The 21,431-nt window shown below is 42.8% G+C and overlaps 1 protein-coding gene across 2 annotated transcripts; it reads right to left on the bottom strand.

Moving 5' to 3' along the window:
• Positions 1 to 794: 794 nt before the first annotated feature.
• LOC111563425 (nuclear transcription factor, X-box binding-like 1) lies at positions 795 to 20,410 on the bottom strand. Of its 2 annotated transcripts, none has more exons than XM_055007391.1 (25): positions 20,336 to 20,410; positions 19,024 to 19,153; positions 18,763 to 18,948; positions 18,533 to 18,642; positions 17,863 to 17,993; positions 17,064 to 17,108; positions 16,161 to 16,294; positions 15,445 to 15,530; positions 15,281 to 15,356; positions 14,533 to 14,630; positions 13,967 to 14,081; positions 13,329 to 13,453; positions 13,133 to 13,255; positions 12,136 to 12,226; positions 8,319 to 8,439; positions 7,445 to 7,601; positions 7,214 to 7,305; positions 6,928 to 6,949; positions 5,716 to 5,838; positions 5,051 to 5,205; positions 4,117 to 4,186; positions 3,164 to 3,268; positions 2,829 to 2,909; positions 2,534 to 2,587; positions 795 to 2,344 (listed from the first exon to the last, which is right to left on the bottom strand). In XM_055007391.1, exons 2-25 carry the CDS (start codon positions 19,133 to 19,135, stop codon positions 2,120 to 2,122), a joined length of 2,637 nt encoding a protein of 878 aa, XP_054863366.1. In that variant the 5' UTR covers positions 19,136 to 19,153; positions 20,336 to 20,410; the 3' UTR covers positions 795 to 2,119. The 2 variants fall into 2 exon arrangements, with proteins under 2 accessions (XP_054863366.1, XP_035800454.2); XM_035944561.2 differs by having other exon boundaries at positions 795 to 2,311.
• Between the last annotated feature and the right edge of the window lie 1,021 nt (positions 20,411 to 21,431).

The raw sequence follows: 21,431 nt of genomic DNA, 5'->3' as shown, positions 1-21,431 counted from the left end.
CTAAAACCAGTCCGATCCCAGTCTGAAACCAGTCTGACCCCAGTCTGATACCAGTTCTTCAGTAATTTGGACCAGTTTCAGTCCTGAGTTGTTCTGGACCTGTTACCAGTTTGAGATGTTCTCCAGGTGTTTTCCAGATATTCCTCAGATGTTCTTCAGGTGTTCTTCAGATGTTCTCCAGATATTCCTCAGATGTTCTCCAGGTGTTCTTCAGACGTTCTCCAGATATTCCTCAGATGTTCTTCAGGTGTTCTTCAGACGTTCTCCAGATATTCCTCAGATGTTCTTCAGGTGTTCTTCAGATGTTCTCCAGATATTCCTCAGATGTTCTCCAGGTGTTCTTCAGGTGTTCTCCAGATATTCCTCAGATGTTCTCCAGGTGTTCTCCAAATATTCCTCAGGCGTTCTCCAGATGTTCTCCATGTTCTGGTTGATTTTCCATTATCAGAATGTTTTATTATTTTATCCAAACCAGTTGATGCTTCATGAATGAATCCAGAGTTTGTCTCCAAATGTTGGATCAGATGTTCTCCAGACGTTTGCCAGGTGTTCTCTAGGTGTTCTTCAGGTTTTCTCCAGATGTTCTTCAGATGTTCTCCGTGTTCTGGTTGATTTTCAATCATCAGAATGTTTTATTTTATCCAAACCAGTTGATGCTTCATGAATGAAACCAGTTTGTCTCTAAACGTTGGATCCATAAAGTTATTTTCTTCTTCTTCTGTGGAGGACCAGCGCCTCCTGTCTGCTCACTGCAGCATCACAACAACCATCAGAGAATCAGGAAATAAAACAAATCAAACTTTTACACATTTTATTTTCAAAAACAGAAAAAACAGATTCATTTTACCAGATTCATGAAACATCTGCACAGTTCCAGCGTTTCTAGAATCAGAAGACCCGTCACAAGAACCAGAACAGTTTGAATTCTACAACCAATCAGATCTCATCATCTTCAGTCAGAAGGTCTTTAGGACAAACACAGAAACATCATGAAGAACATCAACACGTCGGACCTGTGGAGTTTTGAAGATGGTTGCTGGGACGTTCTTCTAACGTTACCCTGAAATAAACAACATCTAAAGCTACAGACTCCATCAGAACATCTGCTCATGGAGACGGTCAATCAGAGGAGCTTCTGGTTCCACTGCTGACAGAGTTAACCAGATTTAACGAGCAACAAATGAACCGTCAACAGAAAAATAAACAACTTCTGGTTCCAACAGGAAGTCCACTGTCCAGGACACAAACTGTTTCCTGTCTGCAGATAAAAGAAGAAAAGAACCAACAATCTGAGTCACTGGACACTGCTCACCTGAGACTCACCTGTGAGTCTCAGTGAATTAACCGTGAGTCTCAGGTGAGTCTCAATGAATTAAAAGTGAGTCTCAGTGAATTAAAGGTGAGCCTCAGGTGAGTCAAAGGTGAGTCTCAGGTGAGCCTCAGTGAATTAAAGGGGAGTCTCAGAGTAAGTTTCAGGTGAGTCTCAGAGACTTTCAGGTGACTTTCAGGTGAGTCTCAGAGTAAGTTTCAGGTGAGTCTCAGGTGAATTTAAGGTTAGTCTCAGGTAAGTCTTGGTGAGTCTAAGATAAGTTTCAGTGAGTCTCAGGTGAGTCTTAGTGAATAAAAGGTAAGTCTCAGAATAAGTCTCAGAATGAGTCTCAGGTGAGTCCCAGGTGATTTTCAGGTGAGTCTCAGATGACTTTCAGGTGACTTTCATGTGAGTCTCAGGTAAGTCCCAGGTGACTTTCAGGTGAATCTCAGGTGACTTTCAGGTGAGTCTCAGGTGACTTTCAGGTGAGTCTCAGGAGAGTCCCAGGTGACTTTCAGGAGAGTCTCAGGTGACTTTCAGGTGATTTTCAGGTGAGTCCCAGGTGACTTTCAGGAGAGTCTCAGGTGACCGTCAGGTGACTTTCAGGTGAGTCTCAGGAGAGTCTCAGGAGAGTCCCAGGTGACTTTCAGGAGAGTCTCAGGTGACTTTCAGGTGAGTCTCAGGAGAGTCCCAGGTGACTTTCAGGAGAGTCTCAGGTGACTTTCAGGTGATTTTCAGGTGAGTCCCAGGTGATTTTCAGGTGAGTCCCAGGTGACTTTCAGGAGAGTCTCAGGTCCTCAGCGGGTGGCTTCAGGCTGTGTTCAGCAGGTAGAATACGGCGGCAGACAGTAAAGCTCCGCCCAGCGGGATGATGATGAAGGCTAAGCTCCACCCCCAGCGGCCCCCTCTCCCCTGCTCGCCGTCGGCATCCCCCCTCCTCCCCCTCTTCTTGCCCCTCCTCCCCCCTCTCTGCTGCCGCTTCTCAAAGGCTTCCAGCTCCTCCTGCAAGGAGAACCTGCAGTCAGTCTGGATCCTCTGGTTAAAAACAGACGGTAACTCTATTAAAGATCAGTTAAATCTGATAGAGTCAGTCTGCATCCTCTGACTGGTTAAAAACAGGCGGTAACTCTATTAATGATCAGTTAAATTTGTCAGATTCAGACTCATTAATATCTGACTGTAACTCTACTAATGATCAGAACGAGCCGTTGGTTCTTCACTCACCTGAAGTTTCTTCTGCTCCTCCTCCTGAGCTGCTCTCTGCTCCGCCTCCTTCATCTACACACACACACACACACACACACACACACACACACACACACACACACACACACACACACACACACACACACACACACACACACACACACACACACACACACACACACACACACACACACACACACGCACACACAGATCAGTGAGTGTGTGTGTGTCTATCCAGGTGTGTGTGTATGTTCAGGTGTGTGTGTCCAGGTGTGTCTATCCAGGTGTGTTTAGTGTCCAGGTGTGTTCTTACGTGGCTGACTCTCCTCTGCTGGTCTCTGCAGGTGTCGTCACACTGAACAACACACTGAGCCGACACACAACACTGCAGCTCCTACACACACACACAGACACACAGACACACACACAGACACACAGACACACACAGACACACCACCTGGTTAACTCCAGTCATCCACCATGTCTAGATGTTTATCACAGTAGAGTAGGCTGATGGAAGCTGGAGAACCATCTACAGATGTTCTCAGATGTTTCCTACAAACATTCGATCCTCTGAAAGACGTTACAGATCTCCAGCGTTCATCAGCCAGGAGGTTAAGAGCAGAAAGAAACCGCAGGAGCTCCTACCTTCTTGATCCTCCTGCAGGGGCATCGCAGCTTCACCTTCTGCTGACACCTGTCCTCACACTCACCTGGATGACACACCTGCTTACAGCGATGGCCACAGCTCAGCTGCAGACACAACACAACGATCATCAGGAGACCGTCAAGAGAACTTCTAGGTCTTCACCATCTTATCTGTTCTAGATCTGGAAGCTTCTGGTTTCACTGTTAAATAAACCTGAGAAGACGTTTAAAGGTCCAGTATCTCCAGAAATAAACCACCATCCATGAAAGAACAGAAGAGTTTGATCCGATCAGAACCATTGGATGGATCCAGCAGAGAACACAGTTTAACTACTGGATCTGGAGATAGAAGAATGTCTAGAACCTCCATCCAGGCTGGTCTAAAGTTCCTGTCAGTGTTTATCTATGGATGGATCCATGTTTCTACTAAAATACAGTCTTTGGTCCACATTTCACCAACTGTTGAGGCTCTAACATCAGTAGAATCTGATCTGTTAAAGTTCTACTGAACGTTCTCAAGGATTCTCAGGTTTATTCTGGAGGTCTGCAGACACTAGAAGTTGAGCCAGATGTTATGTTTTGTGAACAAAGAGCAGCTTCAGGTTCCTCCAATAGAAACATGAAGGGACCTGCTGGAAGAGAAAACAGAGCTCTGATCTCAGATGGTTCCTGTCAGTAAAAAGAAATACCAGGTCATCTGGTGGATGTTCCAACAACAACTCTGACAGGAAGCTGAAGATCTGCAGACCAGACCAGATGTTTGAGGAATCTCTGATCCACATTTTTACCATTTCTTCTACAGTTTAGTCTCTGTAGTTCTGGTTTACTTCCTCCCTAGGTCCAGAAAACATCAATGTTCCTCATTCACCATGACATTATTGATTATTGACCAGGAGCTGACATCAGAGAGACATTCCCATGATGCACTGGGGCTCCACAGGGAGAGTCTGTACCTCTTTAGGACACTGGTTGTTACAGGAACTCAGCTTCACCTTTGTCTGGTCATCAGCTGCTGTCAGGATCCTGTAGAGAGAAACCAGACAGTAAGAAGCAGCATGATACCACCTCCACCATGCTTCACGTCATGATGCTGCCTCCACCGTGCTTCATCATGATGATAGCACCACCGTGCTTCACATCATGATGCTGCCACCACCGTGCTTCATCATGATGATAGCACCACCATGCTTCACATCATGATGCTGCCACCACTGTGCTTCATCATGATACCACCACCATGCTTCATCATGATGATACCACCACCATGCTTCATTATGATGCATTTGAGACAATTTGACTGTAACTGGCGCTATATAAATAAAATTGAATTGAATTGAAATGATGCTGCCTCCACCATGCTTCACGTCATGATGCTGCCTCCACCATGCTTCACGTCATGATGCTGCCTCCACCATGCTTCACATCATGATGTTGCCACCACCAGGCTTCACATCATGATGCTGCTACAAAAAGCTGAATTTTGTTCTCATCAGATCAAAACCTGTTTCTGTTTTCTGATAATTCACCAGCGAAAATTTTAAAAGGTCATTTAGGGTAAACTTAAGGCTTATATCAACATGTTGGTAGGTGGATGGTCAGAACTATTCGAGATGATGGAAGAAGAAGCCAGAGTCATCTATAGACAGGATTCACTCATATTTTAACTCTGATGATTGAAGCTTAAATCTTGTTTTCTGTCTCTTTTGTGTTGTTTTATGAGCTTTTGTCTCATCTTTGTCATTTTTTGTCTCCCTTGTGTCATTTTGTGTCAGTTCTGTGATGTTTTGTGTGTCTTTGCTTCAGTTTTTGCTGTTTTGATAAACTCTGAACATCATGTTCACGGTAAGACTGTGTATTTGCTTCAGAGTTGTGTTACTGTGTACTGACATGCACTCCACGTAGAGGATGCTGATCTTGCAGTGGCAGCGCTGGCGAATCATCTGGCTGCAAGGCGGGCAGTCGTCACGGTGACAGGAGCGGGGGCAGGGGTGGGGGCAGCCTGGGGGGCGGGGCTTACTGCAGCCCTCCTCGCACACTTCACACTGCAGACACACAACCAACATCAGTCAACACAAAACCACCAGAAAACTGTCAAAAACATTCATATTCACATAGAAGATGTCAAAAACCTGGGCATTAGCACAAAAAACACAAGACAGCCTGGATATTAACACACAATACTGTCAAAAAACTGGACCTTAGTGCATAAAACACCAGAAAACCTGGATGCTAATCTATAAAAATGTCATAAACCTGCATGTTTACATATAAAATTTCAAAAACCTGCATATTCACACAACACCAACAGCAAGACTATAAAAAACCTGGATAATAATGAGGCAGCTTCCAAGAAGCTCCAGCTGGTGGAACAACCAGTAACTACAGCTGATCTGACGACATGCATGACCTTCACCTTCTATCCAATCGGATAGTATATTTGTGATTATTTAAATAATAATTAGTTGATGCCTCGTCCGAACGAAGTTAAAGAAACCATCATTCTAATGCTGACAGACTCTGGCTGGTTTCTGTCTCTGGAAGAGGCTCCTCACCTTGTTGCCGTCGGTAACCAGGTGACACTCCCTGCTGCAGGTGTGGTTTCCACAGGTCAGAGGTCGTCCACAAGGTCGTCCGCAGGAGAATCGACCTTGACGGTGGCACGGCACCGGACTGACCTGATGGACAAAACACCAGACGAACGTTAGACAACATGAACCGAAATAAGCGTCGTACAATGGATCAGGATGTCAAACATAAAGGTTCAGGTTGTTTAAAGATTCACATTGTCTAAAGGTTCTTGTTGTCTAAAGGTTCATGTTGTCCAACGTAAAGATTCATGTTGTCTAAAAGTTCATGTTGTCTAAAGGTTCATGTTGTCTAAAGGTTCATGTTGTCTCACGTAAAGATTCACGTTGTCTAACGTAAAGATTCATGTTGTCTAACGTAAAGATTCATGTTGTCTACAGGTTCATGTTGTCTTACATAAAGGTTCTTGTTGTGTAAAGGTTCATGTTGTCCAAAGGTTCATGTTGTCCAAAGGTTCATGTTGTCTAAAGGTTCATGTTGTCTAAAGGTTCATGTTGTCCAACATAAAGGTTCATGTTGTCCAAAGGTTCATGTTGTCTAAAGGTTCATGTTGTCTAAAGGTTCATGTTGTCCAACATAAAGGTTCATGTTGTCTAAAGGTTCATGTTGTCTAAAGGTTCATGTTGTCCAACATAAAGGTTCATGTTGTCTAAAGGTTCATGTTGTCCAACATAAAGGTTCATGTTGTCTAAAGGTTCAGTTGTCTAATGTAAAGGACAAATAAAAGTCCAGAATAACTCGGAGACGCTGGTCAGAAAAACTGCTGACCAGGCAGACTAAAGGTGGCCTAAAGGTAGATTAAAAGTGGACTAAAGGTAGATTAAAGGTGGAATAAAGGTAGATTAAAGGTGGACTAAAGGTAGATTAAAGGTGGACTAAAGGTACATTAAAGGCGGAATAAAGGTACATTAAGGTGGACTAAAGGTAGATTAAAGGTGGACTAAAGGTAGATTAAAGGTGGACTAAAGGTGGATTAAAGATGGACAAAGGTAGATTAAAGGTGGACTAAAGGTAGGTTAAAGGTGGACTAAAGGTAGATTAAAGATGGACAAAGGTAGATTAAAGGTGGACTAAAGGTAGATTAAAGGTGGACTAAAGGTAGATTAAAGATGGACAAAGGTAGATTAAAGGTGGACTAAAGGTAGGTTAAAGATGGACTAAATGAAGGTGGTTCTCACCTCATGTTCTCCAAAGCAGCTCCTGAAAGACAAACAAACCAACACTCATTAGCTCCCTTTATTCCAACACATGGATGAGAAAGATCATCTCAGTGAAGAGAACTAAAGCAGAAACTTTTTGACAACTCAGATATTAACCCAACAAACACGTTAAAACCAGGACGTTACAACTTAATGCAGCAGAGTGCCTGAAGCTGTGAATGAAGTCAACCACAGGACAGGAAACAGTGTCTAATGGCAGCAGGAAGTGACTCGGTCATTGTTTGTGTAGTGGGGGTGGACTTACGTTGGTATGGGGACTTGGCATGGCGGACAGGGAAGAGCTTTCTGGACAAACGCTGGTTCAGTGGGCTGCTCCCACGGACCGGCTAGCTGGACCTGAACACACAAACACCATTAATTCTGCCGGGTCCGGACCGGAAACGGGACTTTAAATAGCAGCGACAACGATCTGAGGACGGAGATCGTCTGTTTCCCACAACCTAAAGTTCTCACGATGCTCGGCTCAGACTCCTACCTGCTGGGACCGGACCAGAACCAGGTCGTGGCAGGCCTGTGGACAGGTGTGGCTGCAGCCGGCCAGCGGCAGTAAGCAGGGCTGCCTACAGGGGGCGCAGGGCCCGGGGTGGCAGCGGTGGGCCTCCCTGGTGGGGTGGTGGCAGGACGGGGGGCACCTGAGGACGGCCAGGTAGGTAGACCAGTTACAGGACAGGTTTCAGCCATTATAGATCAATCTGAACCAGTTTTTAAGTAATTCTAGAGTCATTCTTTAGTCATTTTAGATAAATCTGAACAAGTTTTAGTTATTATACATAAATCTGAGGTCTTTTTGAACCAGTTTTTAGTCATTTTACATAAATCTAAACCAGTTGTTAGTGCTTTTACATAAATCTGAGCTATTTTTGAACCAGTTTTTAGTCATTTCACATGAATCTGAGCACTTTTTGAATCAGTTTTTAGTCATTTTACATAAATGCGAACCAGTTTTTAGTCATTTTATATAAATCTGACAAGTTTTAGTTATTTTACATACATCTGAGGTCTTTTTGAACCAGTTTTTTGTCATTTTGTATAAATCTAAACAAGTTTTTAGTAATTTTACATAAATCTGAACCAGTTTTTATTCATTTTAGATCAATCCGAACCAGTTTTTAGTCATTTTACATAAATCTGAACCCGATTTTAGTCATTTTACATAAATCTGAACCCGTTTTTAGTCATTTTACATAAATCTGAGGTTTCTTTGAACCAGTTCTTAGTCATTTAAAGTACGTTTTGAGTCATTCTGATCAGGTTTTCAGTCAGCGTGTCAATGAAATGCCAAGTTAACAGTCTGGCTCGGTGTCCTGATCAGACATCAGAGCTTCCATCAGGAGGACAGAGACGTTTACCTGCAGGGTTCTTTGCAGCGAGGAGGTTTGGTGCTTCGTTCTCGACCACACGGTACGACCAGAACCGTGGAACCGCAGGAACACCGGACGTCCACGTTCTCCGGACACGGGTAGCAGCTGCCTGAGAACCAGCATCACAGGGTGAGGGTCAGTCTGTCGGCACGAGACTCTGGGTTTGACTCTCATTTTATATCTAATCCACTGTAGAGTCATATCTCCTCACTACGGAGTCACGTTTATTTCAATCATTTTAGTCCATATTAGAGTCAGTGTTGACTATATCTAGTCATTTTAATCATTTATGAAAACATTTTAGTCCATATTAGAGTCACTGTTGACCGTATCTAGTCATTTTCACCCACGTTTGAGTTATTCTGGACCATATTGTGACCTGGAGATTTTCAAACAGATTCAGTTCTTGGATTGTTCTGTAAAATTCGTGCTCTGCTTGTGGAAGACTGACATCTAAGAGTTGAAACTAGTGTCACCTGAAGCTTGTCCTGGGTTTGTTCTTCTACCAGATGAAGGTGATGATATTAGTGTTCCTGTAACCCTAACTCTCTGCATGAGGAGTTCTCCTGGGTTTGTTCTTCTATCAGATGAAGGTTATTTTTATTCTTCTAACTCTCTGTATGAGGAGTTCTCCTGGGTTCAGTCAGCCAACACTCTGCTGTGAAGGGTCCATTAAAATACCACAGAGTTTACAGTCAACACTGATACCAGTCCAGACTCTTCACCTCCAACAGCTGCAGTCTGATTATTCTCATCAAAAACACTCCGGTCAATTTGGACAATAGTTGAATTTAGACCATATTGTAGTCATTTAGGACCACATTTTAGTTATTTAGGATCATATTGTAGTCATTTTAAACTATACTTTAGTTATTTTAGACCATATTTTAATTATTTTGGACCATATTTTAGTTATTTTAAACAATATTGTAGTCATTTAGGACCATATTTAAGTTATTTTGGATAATATTGTAGTCATTTTAAACTATATTTTAGTAATTTCAGACCATATTTTAGTCACTTTAAACCATATTTTAGTCATTTTAGACCATATTTTAGTCATTTTAGACCATCTTTTGATTATTTAGGACCACATTTTAGTTTTTTATCACCATATTTTAGTCATTTTAAACTATATTTCAGTAATTTTAGACCATATTTTAGTCACTTTAAACCATATTTTAATTATTTAGAACTAAAATGTGGTCACATTTTAGTTATTTAGGATCATACTGTAGTCATTTTAAACTATACTTTAGTTATTTTAGACCATATTTTAATTATTTTGGACCATATTTTAGTTATTTTAAACAATATTGTAGTCATTTAGGACCATATTTAAGTTATTTTAGACAATATTGTAATTATTTAGGACCATATTTTAGACCATATTTTAGTTATTTAGGAACATATTTAGGTTATTTTAGATCATGTTTTTGTCATTTTAACCATATTTTAGTCATTTAGGACCATATTTAAGTTATTTTAGTTCATATTTTAGTCATTTAGGACCATATTTAAGTTATTTTAGTTCATATTTTAGTCATTTAGGACCATATTTAAGTTATTTTAGTTCATATTTTAGTCATTTAGGACCATATTTAAGTTATTTTAGATCTTATTTTTGTTGTTTTGGACCACATTGTAGTTATTTAGACCATATTTAAGTTATTTAAATGCGTCCATACAAACAGTGAACAACCCTCTGATGCCTCGGCGGCTGTTATCTTTGAGGTGACCTTCTCCTGGTTCCCCCTGAAAGGTCAGAGCAGCCAATCAGCACGCAGATTCACAAATAAATTAACTCTAATCTGTTCGGCCAATCACGGGGCAGACAGCCGAATAAATTATCCTTTATCATCCAATCGAGGAACAACAGACGCAGGAAGCTATCGGTTCTCTCTCACACACACACACACACACACACACACACACACACACACACACACACACACACACACACACACACACACACACACACACACACACACACACACACAGAGAGACACACTTAGACACACATACAAACTGAAACACACACGTGTTTGCTGAAGGTGATTAATGATGATCAACAGGAAGCAGAGGTCAACATTTTCCAAATACACATTTTAGCTGGTGTTGTTCACCGCTCTCAATGTAACGCACACACCTACGCGCGCGCGCGCGCGCACACACACACACACACACACACACACACACACACACACACATAAAGGTGTTGTGGGTGAGAATGTTCCTGAATTTAACCTCTAACCTTCCAGCTGAGACTCTTTCAACTAATCACAACTAATCTGACAGACATGGATGTGATGTGACGTTCTGAGTGTGTGTAAGTGTGTGTCTGTGTGTTACTGTGTGTGTGTGTGTATGTGACTAAGTGTGTGTGTGTGTGTGTTACTGTTTGTGTGTGTGTGTGTGTGTGTGTGTGTGTGTGTGTGTGTGTGTGTGTCTGTCTAAGTGTGTAATTACACGACTTGTTCAAACAGTGTCTATTGTGTCCAGACATTCAGTCCCACCTGAAACAACCAGCAGCTGTATTTGGGTCATTTCATATAAAAACCAACTAAATATGAAAGTTCCTCCCCAGAACCATCTGGATCTTCATCTCCAGTAACTCTGTTAATGATCAGAGTGTCTGAACATTGTTGTATTTCTATTCCTTTTACGTTCAGGCTTAAAAAACAAGATATCAGATACTAATCAGGGATCTTTCTCCAGTTGTCGGTAGGTCTACTCTAGAACTTTCTCCAGCTGTCGGTAGGTCTACTCTAGATCTTTCTCCAGTTGTCGGTAGGTCTACTCTAGAACTTTCTACAGCTGTCGGTAGGTCTACTCTAGATCTTTCTCCAGTTGTCGGTAGGTCTACTCTAGAACTTTCTACAGTTCTCGGTCGGTCTACTCTAGATCTTTCTCCAGTTGTCGGTAGGTCTACTCTAGAACTTTCTCCAGCTGTCGGTAGGTCTACTCTAGAACTTTCTCCAGCTGTCGGTAGGTCTACTCTAGATCTTTCTCCAGTTGTCGGTAGGTCTACTCTAGAACTTTCTACAGTTCTCGGTCGGTCTACTCTAGATCTTTCTCCAGTTGTCGGTAGGTCTACTCTAGAACTTTCTACAGCTGTCGGTCGGTCTACTCTAGAACTTTCTACAGTTGTCGGTAGGTCTACTCTAGAACTTTCTACAGTTCTCGGTCGGTCTACTCTAGATCTTTCTCCAGTTGTCGGTAGGTCTACTCTAGAACTTTCTCCAGCTGTCGGTAGGTCTACTCTAGAACTTTCTCCAGCTGTCGGTAGGTCTACTCTAGAACTTTCTACAGTTGTCGGTCGGTCTACTCTAGATCTTTCTCCAGTTGTCGGTAGGTCTACTCTAGAACTTTCTCCAGCTGTCGGTAGGTCTACTCTAGATCTTTCTCCAGTTGTCGGTAGGTCTACTCTAGAACTTTCTACAGCTGTCGGTAGGTCTACTCTAGATCTTTCTCCAGTTGTCGGTAGGTCTACTCTAGAACTTTCTTCAGGGGACGTTCTTCTTTCCTGCTTCCAGTCTTTAGGTTTAGTCTCACTGAGAACATTCATCTTTAGTATATTTAATGATCAGAGTTCTACCTTCATCCTGTGAATATTTCCAGAGTTCCAGGTCCTTGAAGTCCATAGAGGAGAACATCCCCTGGAGAAAGTTCTAGAGTAGACCTACCGACAACTGGACAGTCAGTAGTCGTAGTTTGTTTCCAACTGAACTTCAGCTGGTGATTGTTTCCATCATCTGGCTTCCTGTCCTTCACCATCAGTCTAAATGACGTGTCTGGACGTTACCTTGGTGACAGACTGAAGGACACTTGTGGTTTCGACATCCCAGAGTTCGACCACAGCTCTGGTCACATGGGGGGCAGTTACCGGGGCAACACTGGAACACAAGGCAAACGGACATTTCAGCGTCTATGACATTTAAACCAGCTGTGACATTAAAACGAGAGAAAAAGATGTAATCCAGCCAGCAGCCGTCAGCTCAGACAGACCAGCCAACCTTTCATCAGATCGGACAGATTAGATCCATCACCTGACATTTACCCAGCAGGAAACACATGGAACGGAAGCTTTCTGTTAGAACGGACGATGTTCTGAGCTAAATACAGATGTATGGATCAGATTTACACCTGTACAGGTGTGTATGGATCAGATTTATACCTGTACAGGTGTGTGTGGATCAGATTTATACCTGTACAGGTGTATATAAATCAGATTTATACCTGTACAGTTGTGTATGGATCAGATTTTTACCTGTATAGGTGTGTATTGATCAGATTCATACCTGTACAGGTGTGAATAAATCAGATTCATACCTGTACAGGTGTATATAAATCAGATTTATACCTGTATAGGTGTGTATGGATCAGATTTATACCCGTACAGGTGTGAATAAACCAGATTTATACCTGTACAGGTGTGTATGGATCAGAGTTATACCTGTACAGGTGTGTATGGATCAGATTTTTACCTGTACAGGTGTGAATAAATCAGATTTATACCTGTACGGGTGTGTATGGATCAGATTTATACCTGTACAGGTGTGAATAAATCAGATTTATACCTGTACAGGTGTGTATGGATCAGATTTATACCTGTACAGGTGTGAATAAATCAGATTTATACCTGTACAGGTGTGTATGGATCAGATTTTTACCTGTACAGGTGTGCATGGATCAGATTTTTACCTGTACAGGTGTGCATGGATCAGAGTTATATCTGCACAGGTGTGCATAAATCAGACTTCTACCTGTACAGGTGTGTAAAAGTGCAGCTGTAGACTCACCTTCCTCCTACACTGGTGCCTCTGGCAGCTTCTGGTTTTTGGACATTTGGAGTCACACAGGTATTCCTTATGACAGGGCATCAGCTTCCTGTGTTTACCACACCTGCACTCCTTCTCCACCTCCTGCAGCAACACAGAGAGTGTGTTAGTGTGTCTGACTACACACTCCACTGGTGTGTATTAGTTGTGTCCTCACCTGTCTGCAGGTCTCACAGCTTCCTCGGTGACACCTCATTGAACAGGTGTGTTTTAGACATGACAGACGGCGGTCGCAGGTGTCGCCACACGGCATCACTTCCTCTGTACACGGCAGACACGACTCTACACAAACACACACAGATCAGTGACCGACAACACACCGCTACATGATGACAATGTTGTAAACTTTATTTTTTTAATACCACTTTATACTGCATTGTCTTGCAGTGTGTCAATACTGCACTATTTCATCCTCATTTCTCATCCCTGTACATGCTGTAAATATTATTACTACTGTTCTATTATTAATTTATTTCTATTACTACATCTATTGCTACCTAAGCTGCTGTAACAATGTGAATTTCCCCTGGCGTGGGGAGAAATAAATGACTTATCTTATCTTAGTCTGGACACAGCTTCTCATTCAGAGGTTTATTTAATGATTTTCGAACACTATTTTGTTTTCTACAGAATCAATTCTGTGTTCTTTCAGTTTAATGTCTTCTGTATGAATCTAGAACATATTAAACCACTGAATGAGGCATGTCCAGGCCTTCCATTGCTGCTGTGTGCTGATGAAACTAAAGCTAATAAAGTTACATCACTGGTGTCAGAACAAAAGCTGAAGCTTCGTACTGGTCTTGCCGCAGGGACACGTTCTGCTGACGGACCGAGGACACGGAGGACAAACTCCATCGTGACAAACCTCCTCACAGGTGTGATTTCCACACGGCAGGGGAGAGCCACACACCTGGAAAAGACAGACACCGAGTCTTTAATGCTGAGGACATGTCCATGTCATGCTAATCCTCTCTGTATTGATTCCAGTTTATCAGGCACGTTAGCCAACAGAGAGGTCCTACAATCATGACCCCAGCCTCAGAGCTTTCATCCATTACACAGAGAATGGGGCACTGTTTGAGAAAATACTGGTTCTAAATTACACTTTTAATAGTTTGTACCCAAGAGGATGCATACATTCCTGTATAAATGATGCAGGTAGACGATATGACAAATAAGACATGATGACTCCAAAGACGACAACCCTTTCCATTGTGGAACTAGTCGTAGTGTCAAGGCCCCATTTTAAGTAAAAGGTTGGGTTCCAAGTTGTCCAACTTTTACCCCCAAGTCTTACGTCCCTTCCCATCACATGTCCAAGTACTACTTTGTGGAAGTGATGGTTCTGAAGGAGTTCCTACCTGCTGACAGTTCCACTGAGGGCTGGAACAGGGTCGCTCTGCCTTCTGTTGGCCACAAACACAACTCTGAACGCTGACTCTGGGACAGGGACGGCATTCTGACGGACAGGAAGACACATTCAACACCTGGAGTCACCGAGCAGGTAGGGTTAGTAGGAGTAGCGGTGGTAGGGGTCGTAGAGGTAGGGATAGTAGGGATAGTAGAGGTAGGGTAGGTAGGAGTAGGGTTAGTAAAGGCAGTAGGGTTAGTAGGTATAGGGGTTGTAGGGGTTGTAGAGATAGGGGTAGTAGGGGTAGTAGAGGTAGGGTTAGTAGGAGTAGCAGTGGTAGGGGTCGCAGAGGTAGGGATAGTAGGGATAGTAGAGGTAGGGTAGGTAGGAGTAGGGTTAGTAGGTATAGGGGTTGTACAGGTAGGATAAGTAGGAGTAGGGTTAGAAAGGGCGGTAGGGTTACTAGGGTTAGTAGGTGTAGGGATTGTAGGGGTTGTAGAGGTAGGGGTAGTAGGGGCAGTAGAGGTAGGGTTAGTAGGGGTAGTAGGTGTAGGGTTAGTAGGGGTTGTAGGGGTAGTAGGGTTAAAAGGTTAATAGGGGAAGTAAGGTTGGGGTTAGTAGGGTTAGGGATAGGGTTAGTAGGGGTACCATTAGTAGGGGTAGTAGGGTTAGTAGGGGAAGTGTTAGTAGGGGAAGGTAGGGGTAGGGTTAGTAGAGGTTGGGATAGTAGAGTTAAGGTTATGGTTGGTGTTGCGTACCTGTGTGGCAGGTCTGTGAACAGGTGTGCTGTCTGCAGGGCAACAACTTTCCACACTGCTGCTGACATGACCAGGCCTGTAGGGAGAAGAAAGCCAACAATCAGGAAGCCCTTCCTTCCAGAAAACACCCCGAACGCAGCCGGAACCTTCTTCTGATTGTTTACCTTGTTGCTGCAGCGGCGGGGGAGGGGCTTAGCTTTCCCACACATACAGGCCACAGACACCATCTTAGGACACGGAGGGCATGGACCTGAAGGCAAGCACACATGAACCTGGCTTCATTTCACCAGCTACAAGTTCGACCTCAACAACACATGCAGAAACAATCTGAAACTAACATTACTGTTGTATAAGTTGTCCAAAGTCAATCACAATTTGGCCAAAATGATTTAAAACCTGTTCAAGACGCCTTTAAACTTGTCCAGAATGAAAAAATAAGTTAAGATTGTCCAAAATGGAACAAAAGCTGTAAAAAACATATAAAAGCTGTTTGAAATTATTTTAAACTCGTCCAAAATCAATCAAAACTTGCTCAAAAAGTCTCAAAAGTTCCGGTAAATCTACTCTACTTCTGTCTGAAACTACTTCCCACATGTACAAAACAACTCAAAGTAGTCCAACGTGTCTCAAAATGTGTTTAAAATGTCCAAAATGACTTAAAATCAGTTGAAGACGCCTTTAAACTTGACCAGATTGACTCTGAATGTGACAAAAATGACTCTAAACTTGTCCAATGTGGCCTGAAAATAAAATAAAAGTCTGTGTTTGCTGTAGTTGGACTGGTAAAATGAATCACCAACATCGTGGTAAAAACACGACATGGATCGGTGGTGTCACGAAGCTGAGACCTGGGAGGTAATTATGAGATGTAAGCGGTTACCGGGGTGACAGAGCAGCAGGCAGGTGTGTCCACAGGTGGGTTTGAGCTCCTTCTGACAGACCGACCCACAAGAGTGAGGAACCAGCCAGGGGTCGGCCGGAGGATCCTGCAGCTTCCCACAGTAGCACATGTACCTGAAGGCAGCACAAACACCGTTAAGGTTTGTGGAGAACATTCCCTGAAGTTTGTTCTGCTCAGAAGAACCAGTGAGGAACATCAGAGGAACATTCATCTGGAGAGAGAAACCTCAGCAGAGTTATTCTAAATGATTCAACATTCCAGCTCTACTGTTCTTATCAAACACACCTTTAAATATCAAGAAAGAAAAATACATGAGACAGATTCCAACAGGTGTTTCTGATCACCTGAACTTAGTGTTATGGAGCCCCCTGCTGGAGGACAGCGGCAACGCACCTTCATCTGTACAGTATATTTCATAAACCTGTCCAAAAGTGCTATAAACCTGTTTCAAGTTGCTTTACCTATCCAAAAGTACTCTAAACCTGTCCACAAGAATTATTAACTTGTCCAAATGTACTATGAATCTGTCCAAAAGTATTTTTAAACCTGCCCTCGATGACTCTAAATCTGTCCAAAAAGTACTATAAACCTGTCTAAAATTACTTTAAACTTGTGTACAAGTACTTTAAATTTGTCCACAAGAACTTTAAACCTGTCAAAAGCACTTTTAACCTGTTCAAAAGTACTTCAAATCTGTTCAAAAGTACTTCAAACCCGTCCAAAAGCACTTTAACCTGTCCAGAAGAACTTTCAACCTGTCCAAAAGTACTTTAAACATGTCCAGAGTTCCTTTAAACCTGTCTACCAATCCTCTAAAGTTCTCTAAAAGACTGATAATGAGGATGGTGTTCTGTTTCCAGGTGGACGGCGGTTCAGACGTACCTGTTGGGCTTAGCGCTGGGTGGATATTCTGCCCGACACTTTGGGCTGAGGACAGAAAATCACAAACGTCAGAGCTGGAACCGTTTCACCTGTCAGTTCTGTCTGAAGACATTTATTTTAAATGATGTTGAGACAAAAACATGAACATTAGATGATCTGAATGACTTCATTTAAAAAGATATGTGTCAATAATGATCATAGATTAATTTATTGTTGGACTGAACATTGCAACTCCAGAGAAGATTCAACTACACAGAAAGCAGCAGGCTTCTCAACACTCCACACAACTCGTTATAATTACTTTTAAAAAAACTTCAAACTTGACTCAACACATCCCAAATCGTTTAAAATTACTCCATAATGACCAAAAATATGCCCAAAATATCTCACAATGCGTCTGAAATTACTCAAATCATGTCCAGAAGTGCTTTAAACTTTCCCAGAATGACCCAAAATATGTTAAAAAGGACTCCAGCTCTGTCACCAATCACTTAGAATAAAAAACATTCGTCAATAACTAATCACTGGAAGAGCTGCAGCATGTTCAGTCTGGTGGACTACAGTCAGTCTGATGGTTCAGTCTGGTGGACTACAGTCAGTCTGAAGGTTCAGTCTGGTGGACTACAGTCAGTCTGATGGTTCAGTCTGGTGGACTACAGTCAGTCTGATGGTTCAGTCTGGTGGACTACAGTCAGTCTGAAGGTTCAGTCTGGTGAACTACAGTCTGAAGGTTCAGTCTCATGGACTACAGTCAGTCTGGTGAGCTACAGTCGGTCTGAGGGTTCCATTTCCTCCTCACCAGGGCCACGGATGCTGTTTCTGCCCGAAGTCATCGTCGGTAACAGAGGACACCAGGAACACCGAGTCTTTGGCCCATTTCTGGATGCAGGGCAGGTGGAAGAGAGAGAAACAGCTGCAGCAGCTCCACACCTGGATGGAGTTACAGTCAGAAGGTTACAGTCAGAAGGTTACAGTCGGCAGGTTACAGTCGGCAAGTTACAGTCAGCAGGTTATAGTCGTAAAGTTACAGACAGAAGGTTGCAGTCGGAAGGTGACAGTCGGAAGGTTATTATCAGCAGGTTACAGCCGGAAGGCTACAATCAGAAGGTTACAGTCGTTAGGTTACAGTCGGAAGATTGCAGTTGACAGGTTACAGTCGGAAGGTTACAGTCAGAAAGCTACAGTCAGAACGCTACAGTCAGAAGGTTACAGTCAGAAGGTTACAATTGGAAGGTTACAGTCAGAAGGTTACAGTCAGAAGGTTACAGTCAAAAGGTTACAGTCTTTGGGTTACAGTCAGAAGGTTGCAATCAGCAGGTTACAGTCAGAAGGTTACAGTCTTTGGGTTACAGTCGGAAGGTTGCAATCAGCAGGTTACAGTCAGAAGGTTACAGTCTTTGGGTTACAGTCGGAAGGTTGCAATCAGCAGGTTACAGTCGCAACACTTTAAAAGCCATTTGTCGTCGTACCTGCTGCGTCCTCTTGACCGAGGCGATGCAGATCAGACAGGTGAGGGCTCCAGACTGGAACAGGTCGCTGAGGTACTGACCGGTCCGGGCCAGACCTGTGGCGTCCCCACCTGGACACACAGAGACACTGCACCTCAGGATCTAAACCTTCACACCTGACCAACCTGGAAGATACAGCTCAAAGGGACCAGACTTCTCCCAGACTTTTACTGTTGCCACGGTAACCTCACCTGTCTGGTTGGTGTAGGTGGTGAAGGTAGACGCCAGGATCTGCCCTCTCTTCCCGTCCTGACACTCTCTGTCGTCGTCATCTTCATCGTCGGAGGAGGAGGAGCTGACGTGGCTCTCGACCAATCGCTGAGCCGCGGCCTGGTTGGACTTCCGGATCTCCTCGAATTTGTCCAGCGGGGCGGCGCCTGTCGGTTACAGAGAAGGTCAGAACCTCTGGACGGTGGATGAGGGATGCAGGGGATTAATTCCTCTGGACTCACTGTGTGGAGCTTCAGTCCTCCCTCCTCGTCCACCGCCGGGTCGAAATCTGGCGCCCTGAGCCTCCTGGCTCCGCCCCCGACCACGGCCCTGCTGTCGCCAGACTGGCTCCATGGCAAGCGCCTCAGGACTCTGGGTAAATCACATTTCATCACAGGAAGAAAACATCTTCAGCGTGTTCATTCAGGGTTTCTGCAGAAATCAGCCAGTCAAATTGAATGCTTTTTAATGCCATTTTAATGCTAGATTGTAAAAATTTTAAGGTCACGACCGCAAACTCAACAAATTACACAGGTTTGTTTTTTGTAAAAGATGATTTTTACATGAACACTTTCCCTACATTTCACTATTTCTGAATCCGGAAACCACCTATGACCATCTACAGGCTGCAGTCATTCTCTGAAATCCACCTTTTTGAGCTATTTTTGCGTTTCCGACATTTCCCAGCTCTCCTTCACCTGGTCCAGCCTGCCGGCCACTTTAAAAACATGCAGCTTATGGCAATTGTACCCGACCGGATGAAACAATTATCACAATGCTTCGGCATGTTTACACAGATGTACTTATCTGAAGAATCGCAGTCCATAATTACATATTATTATTGTCAAATATTTTTCTTGAAAACCGCAGAAAGAATTTTTTATGCCACTGAGAATCAAATTTAATGATTTTTATTGCCATTTAAGGCCATAATTTTCGCAAAATCAGCTTAATGACTATTAATGCTTTTTAATGCCCTGCAGAAACCCTGTCATTTATGTAAAATCTGTACCAGGAGACGAAAACTTCCCCAAAAATGACACAAAATATTCTCCAACTACGTCAGACGTGCACCTGTCTACGTCACAAATGCACCTGACGTGACACCGTTGAATGACTAGAAACAGGTTCTCTTGTTTCCACCCGGACGAGATCGTCACCTGTCCGGTTACCTGCCACGTTCACCTGTCGCAGCTACATGCTACAGCTAGCACCTCCACTGGAGCCTCCGCACCTCACCTGAGTTCTGCCCCACAGAACCGGACTGGACCGGACCGAGCCGTGTTCAGCCCCACCGAACCGGGACCGCTTCGGTGGGGCTGAACACGGTTCGGTCTGGTCCGTTAACTGCGGTTCAAACCGCTGCTAGCCGGCTAGCCGCGCTAAGCTAACACTCATTTTGTTGACAAATCGAGCGAAAAGCGGCGGAAGTAGCTGCGGTAAACTTCCGGTGCTGCCGCCTTACCGTGACGTGGAAGCTGCCGGTAATTTAACGGTGTCATTAAAACCCCCAGAAAACTTACTTTAACGGTCAGTTTTGAAGTTAAAACTCACCTCAGTGCTCGGTCTGGTGCACGTCAATGCCTAGTTGTCATGCGCAGAGCTTCCCGGTGCATGCTGGGACTTCCGGGACTACACACCCAGTCACTGCCTTTACCGATCATTTAAACTTTGTAGTCCCTGTGGCAGATTAATATTTAACATTTTTCCATTATTTACGTTGAATAATAATAACAATAATAATACAATAAAAATAGTAAAATAATAATAATAATAATAATAATAATAATAATAATAATAAAACATTAAATAAAAATGAATATGAAATGAAAAGCGGCGGAAGTAGCTGCGGTAAACTTCCGGTGCTGCTGTAATTTTAAAAAAATCTGTTATTTATGCTCAAAAATAATAACAATAAATAAAATTAGCTAAAAATGTATAAAATATTTCATAAAATGAATATAAAGTTAAAACTGAGACCAAACTAAATTATTACCTGAAGAAATTAAATACTAAAATTAAGATAGAGGTGTCCAACATGCGGCCCGTGGGCCAAAAGCGGTCCTCCAGAGGGTCCAATCCGGCCCTCAAAGTGTAAAAATTCCAGAGAAGACATTAACTGCAGACTGTAAATTAGTAAAACTAAAATTTTAAAATAATTTCTTGATCATGACAAGTTGTTTGGATCATAAAGTAAAATACTAGATTGTTCATTGTTCTTTTGTGTCTCATTTTTATAATATTTTGTCATGTTTTTTGACAGATTTTTGTCATTTGCCTCAGGTTTTGGTTGTTTTGGTTCTTGTTTTGTGTCTTCTTGTCTCACTTGTGTCGTTTGTCCGTTTTTTTGTCGTTTTGTGTCTCGTTTTTGTAATATTTTGTCTTTTTTTTATTGTTTTTCGCCTTTTTGTCTGACTTTTGTTTTTTGTGTCTCATGTTTTTGTTTTGTTTCTCATTTTTGTCATTTTGTGTTTCCTTGTCTCGCTTGCATTGTTTGTCTATTTTTTTGTCGCTTTGTGTCTCATTTTTGTAAACTTTTGTCTTGTTTTTGTTGTTTTTGTCTTTTTTGGGGACTTTTGTTGTTTGTTTCATGTTTTTGTTGTTTTCTTTCATGTTTTTGTTGTTTTGTGTTTCCTTTTTGTCTCGCTTG

Source organism: Amphiprion ocellaris, chromosome 23 (assembly GCF_022539595.1).
Source record: "Amphiprion ocellaris isolate individual 3 ecotype Okinawa chromosome 23, ASM2253959v1, whole genome shotgun sequence".
Lineage (NCBI taxonomy): Eukaryota > Metazoa > Chordata > Actinopteri > Pomacentridae > Amphiprion > Amphiprion ocellaris.
Note: the sequence above shows the minus strand (reverse complement) of the source record. Positions and strands in the feature narration are given on the sequence as shown.

Bases quoted from the DNA above. Each gene is read 5' to 3' on its own strand.
- LOC111563425 (XM_055007391.1), bottom strand. From the start codon at position 19,135: ATGGAGCCAGTCTGGCGACAGCAGGGCCGTGGTCGGGGGCGGAGCCAG. The intron at 18,949-19,023 runs GTGAGTCCAGAG...TGTAACCGACAG, and splicing joins GAGGACTGAAGCTCCACACA to GCGCCGCCCCGCTGGACAAA. The intron at 14,631-15,280 runs GTACGCAACACC...CCTGTCCGTCAG, and splicing joins TTCACAGACCTGCCACACAG to AATGCCGTCCCTGTCCCAGA.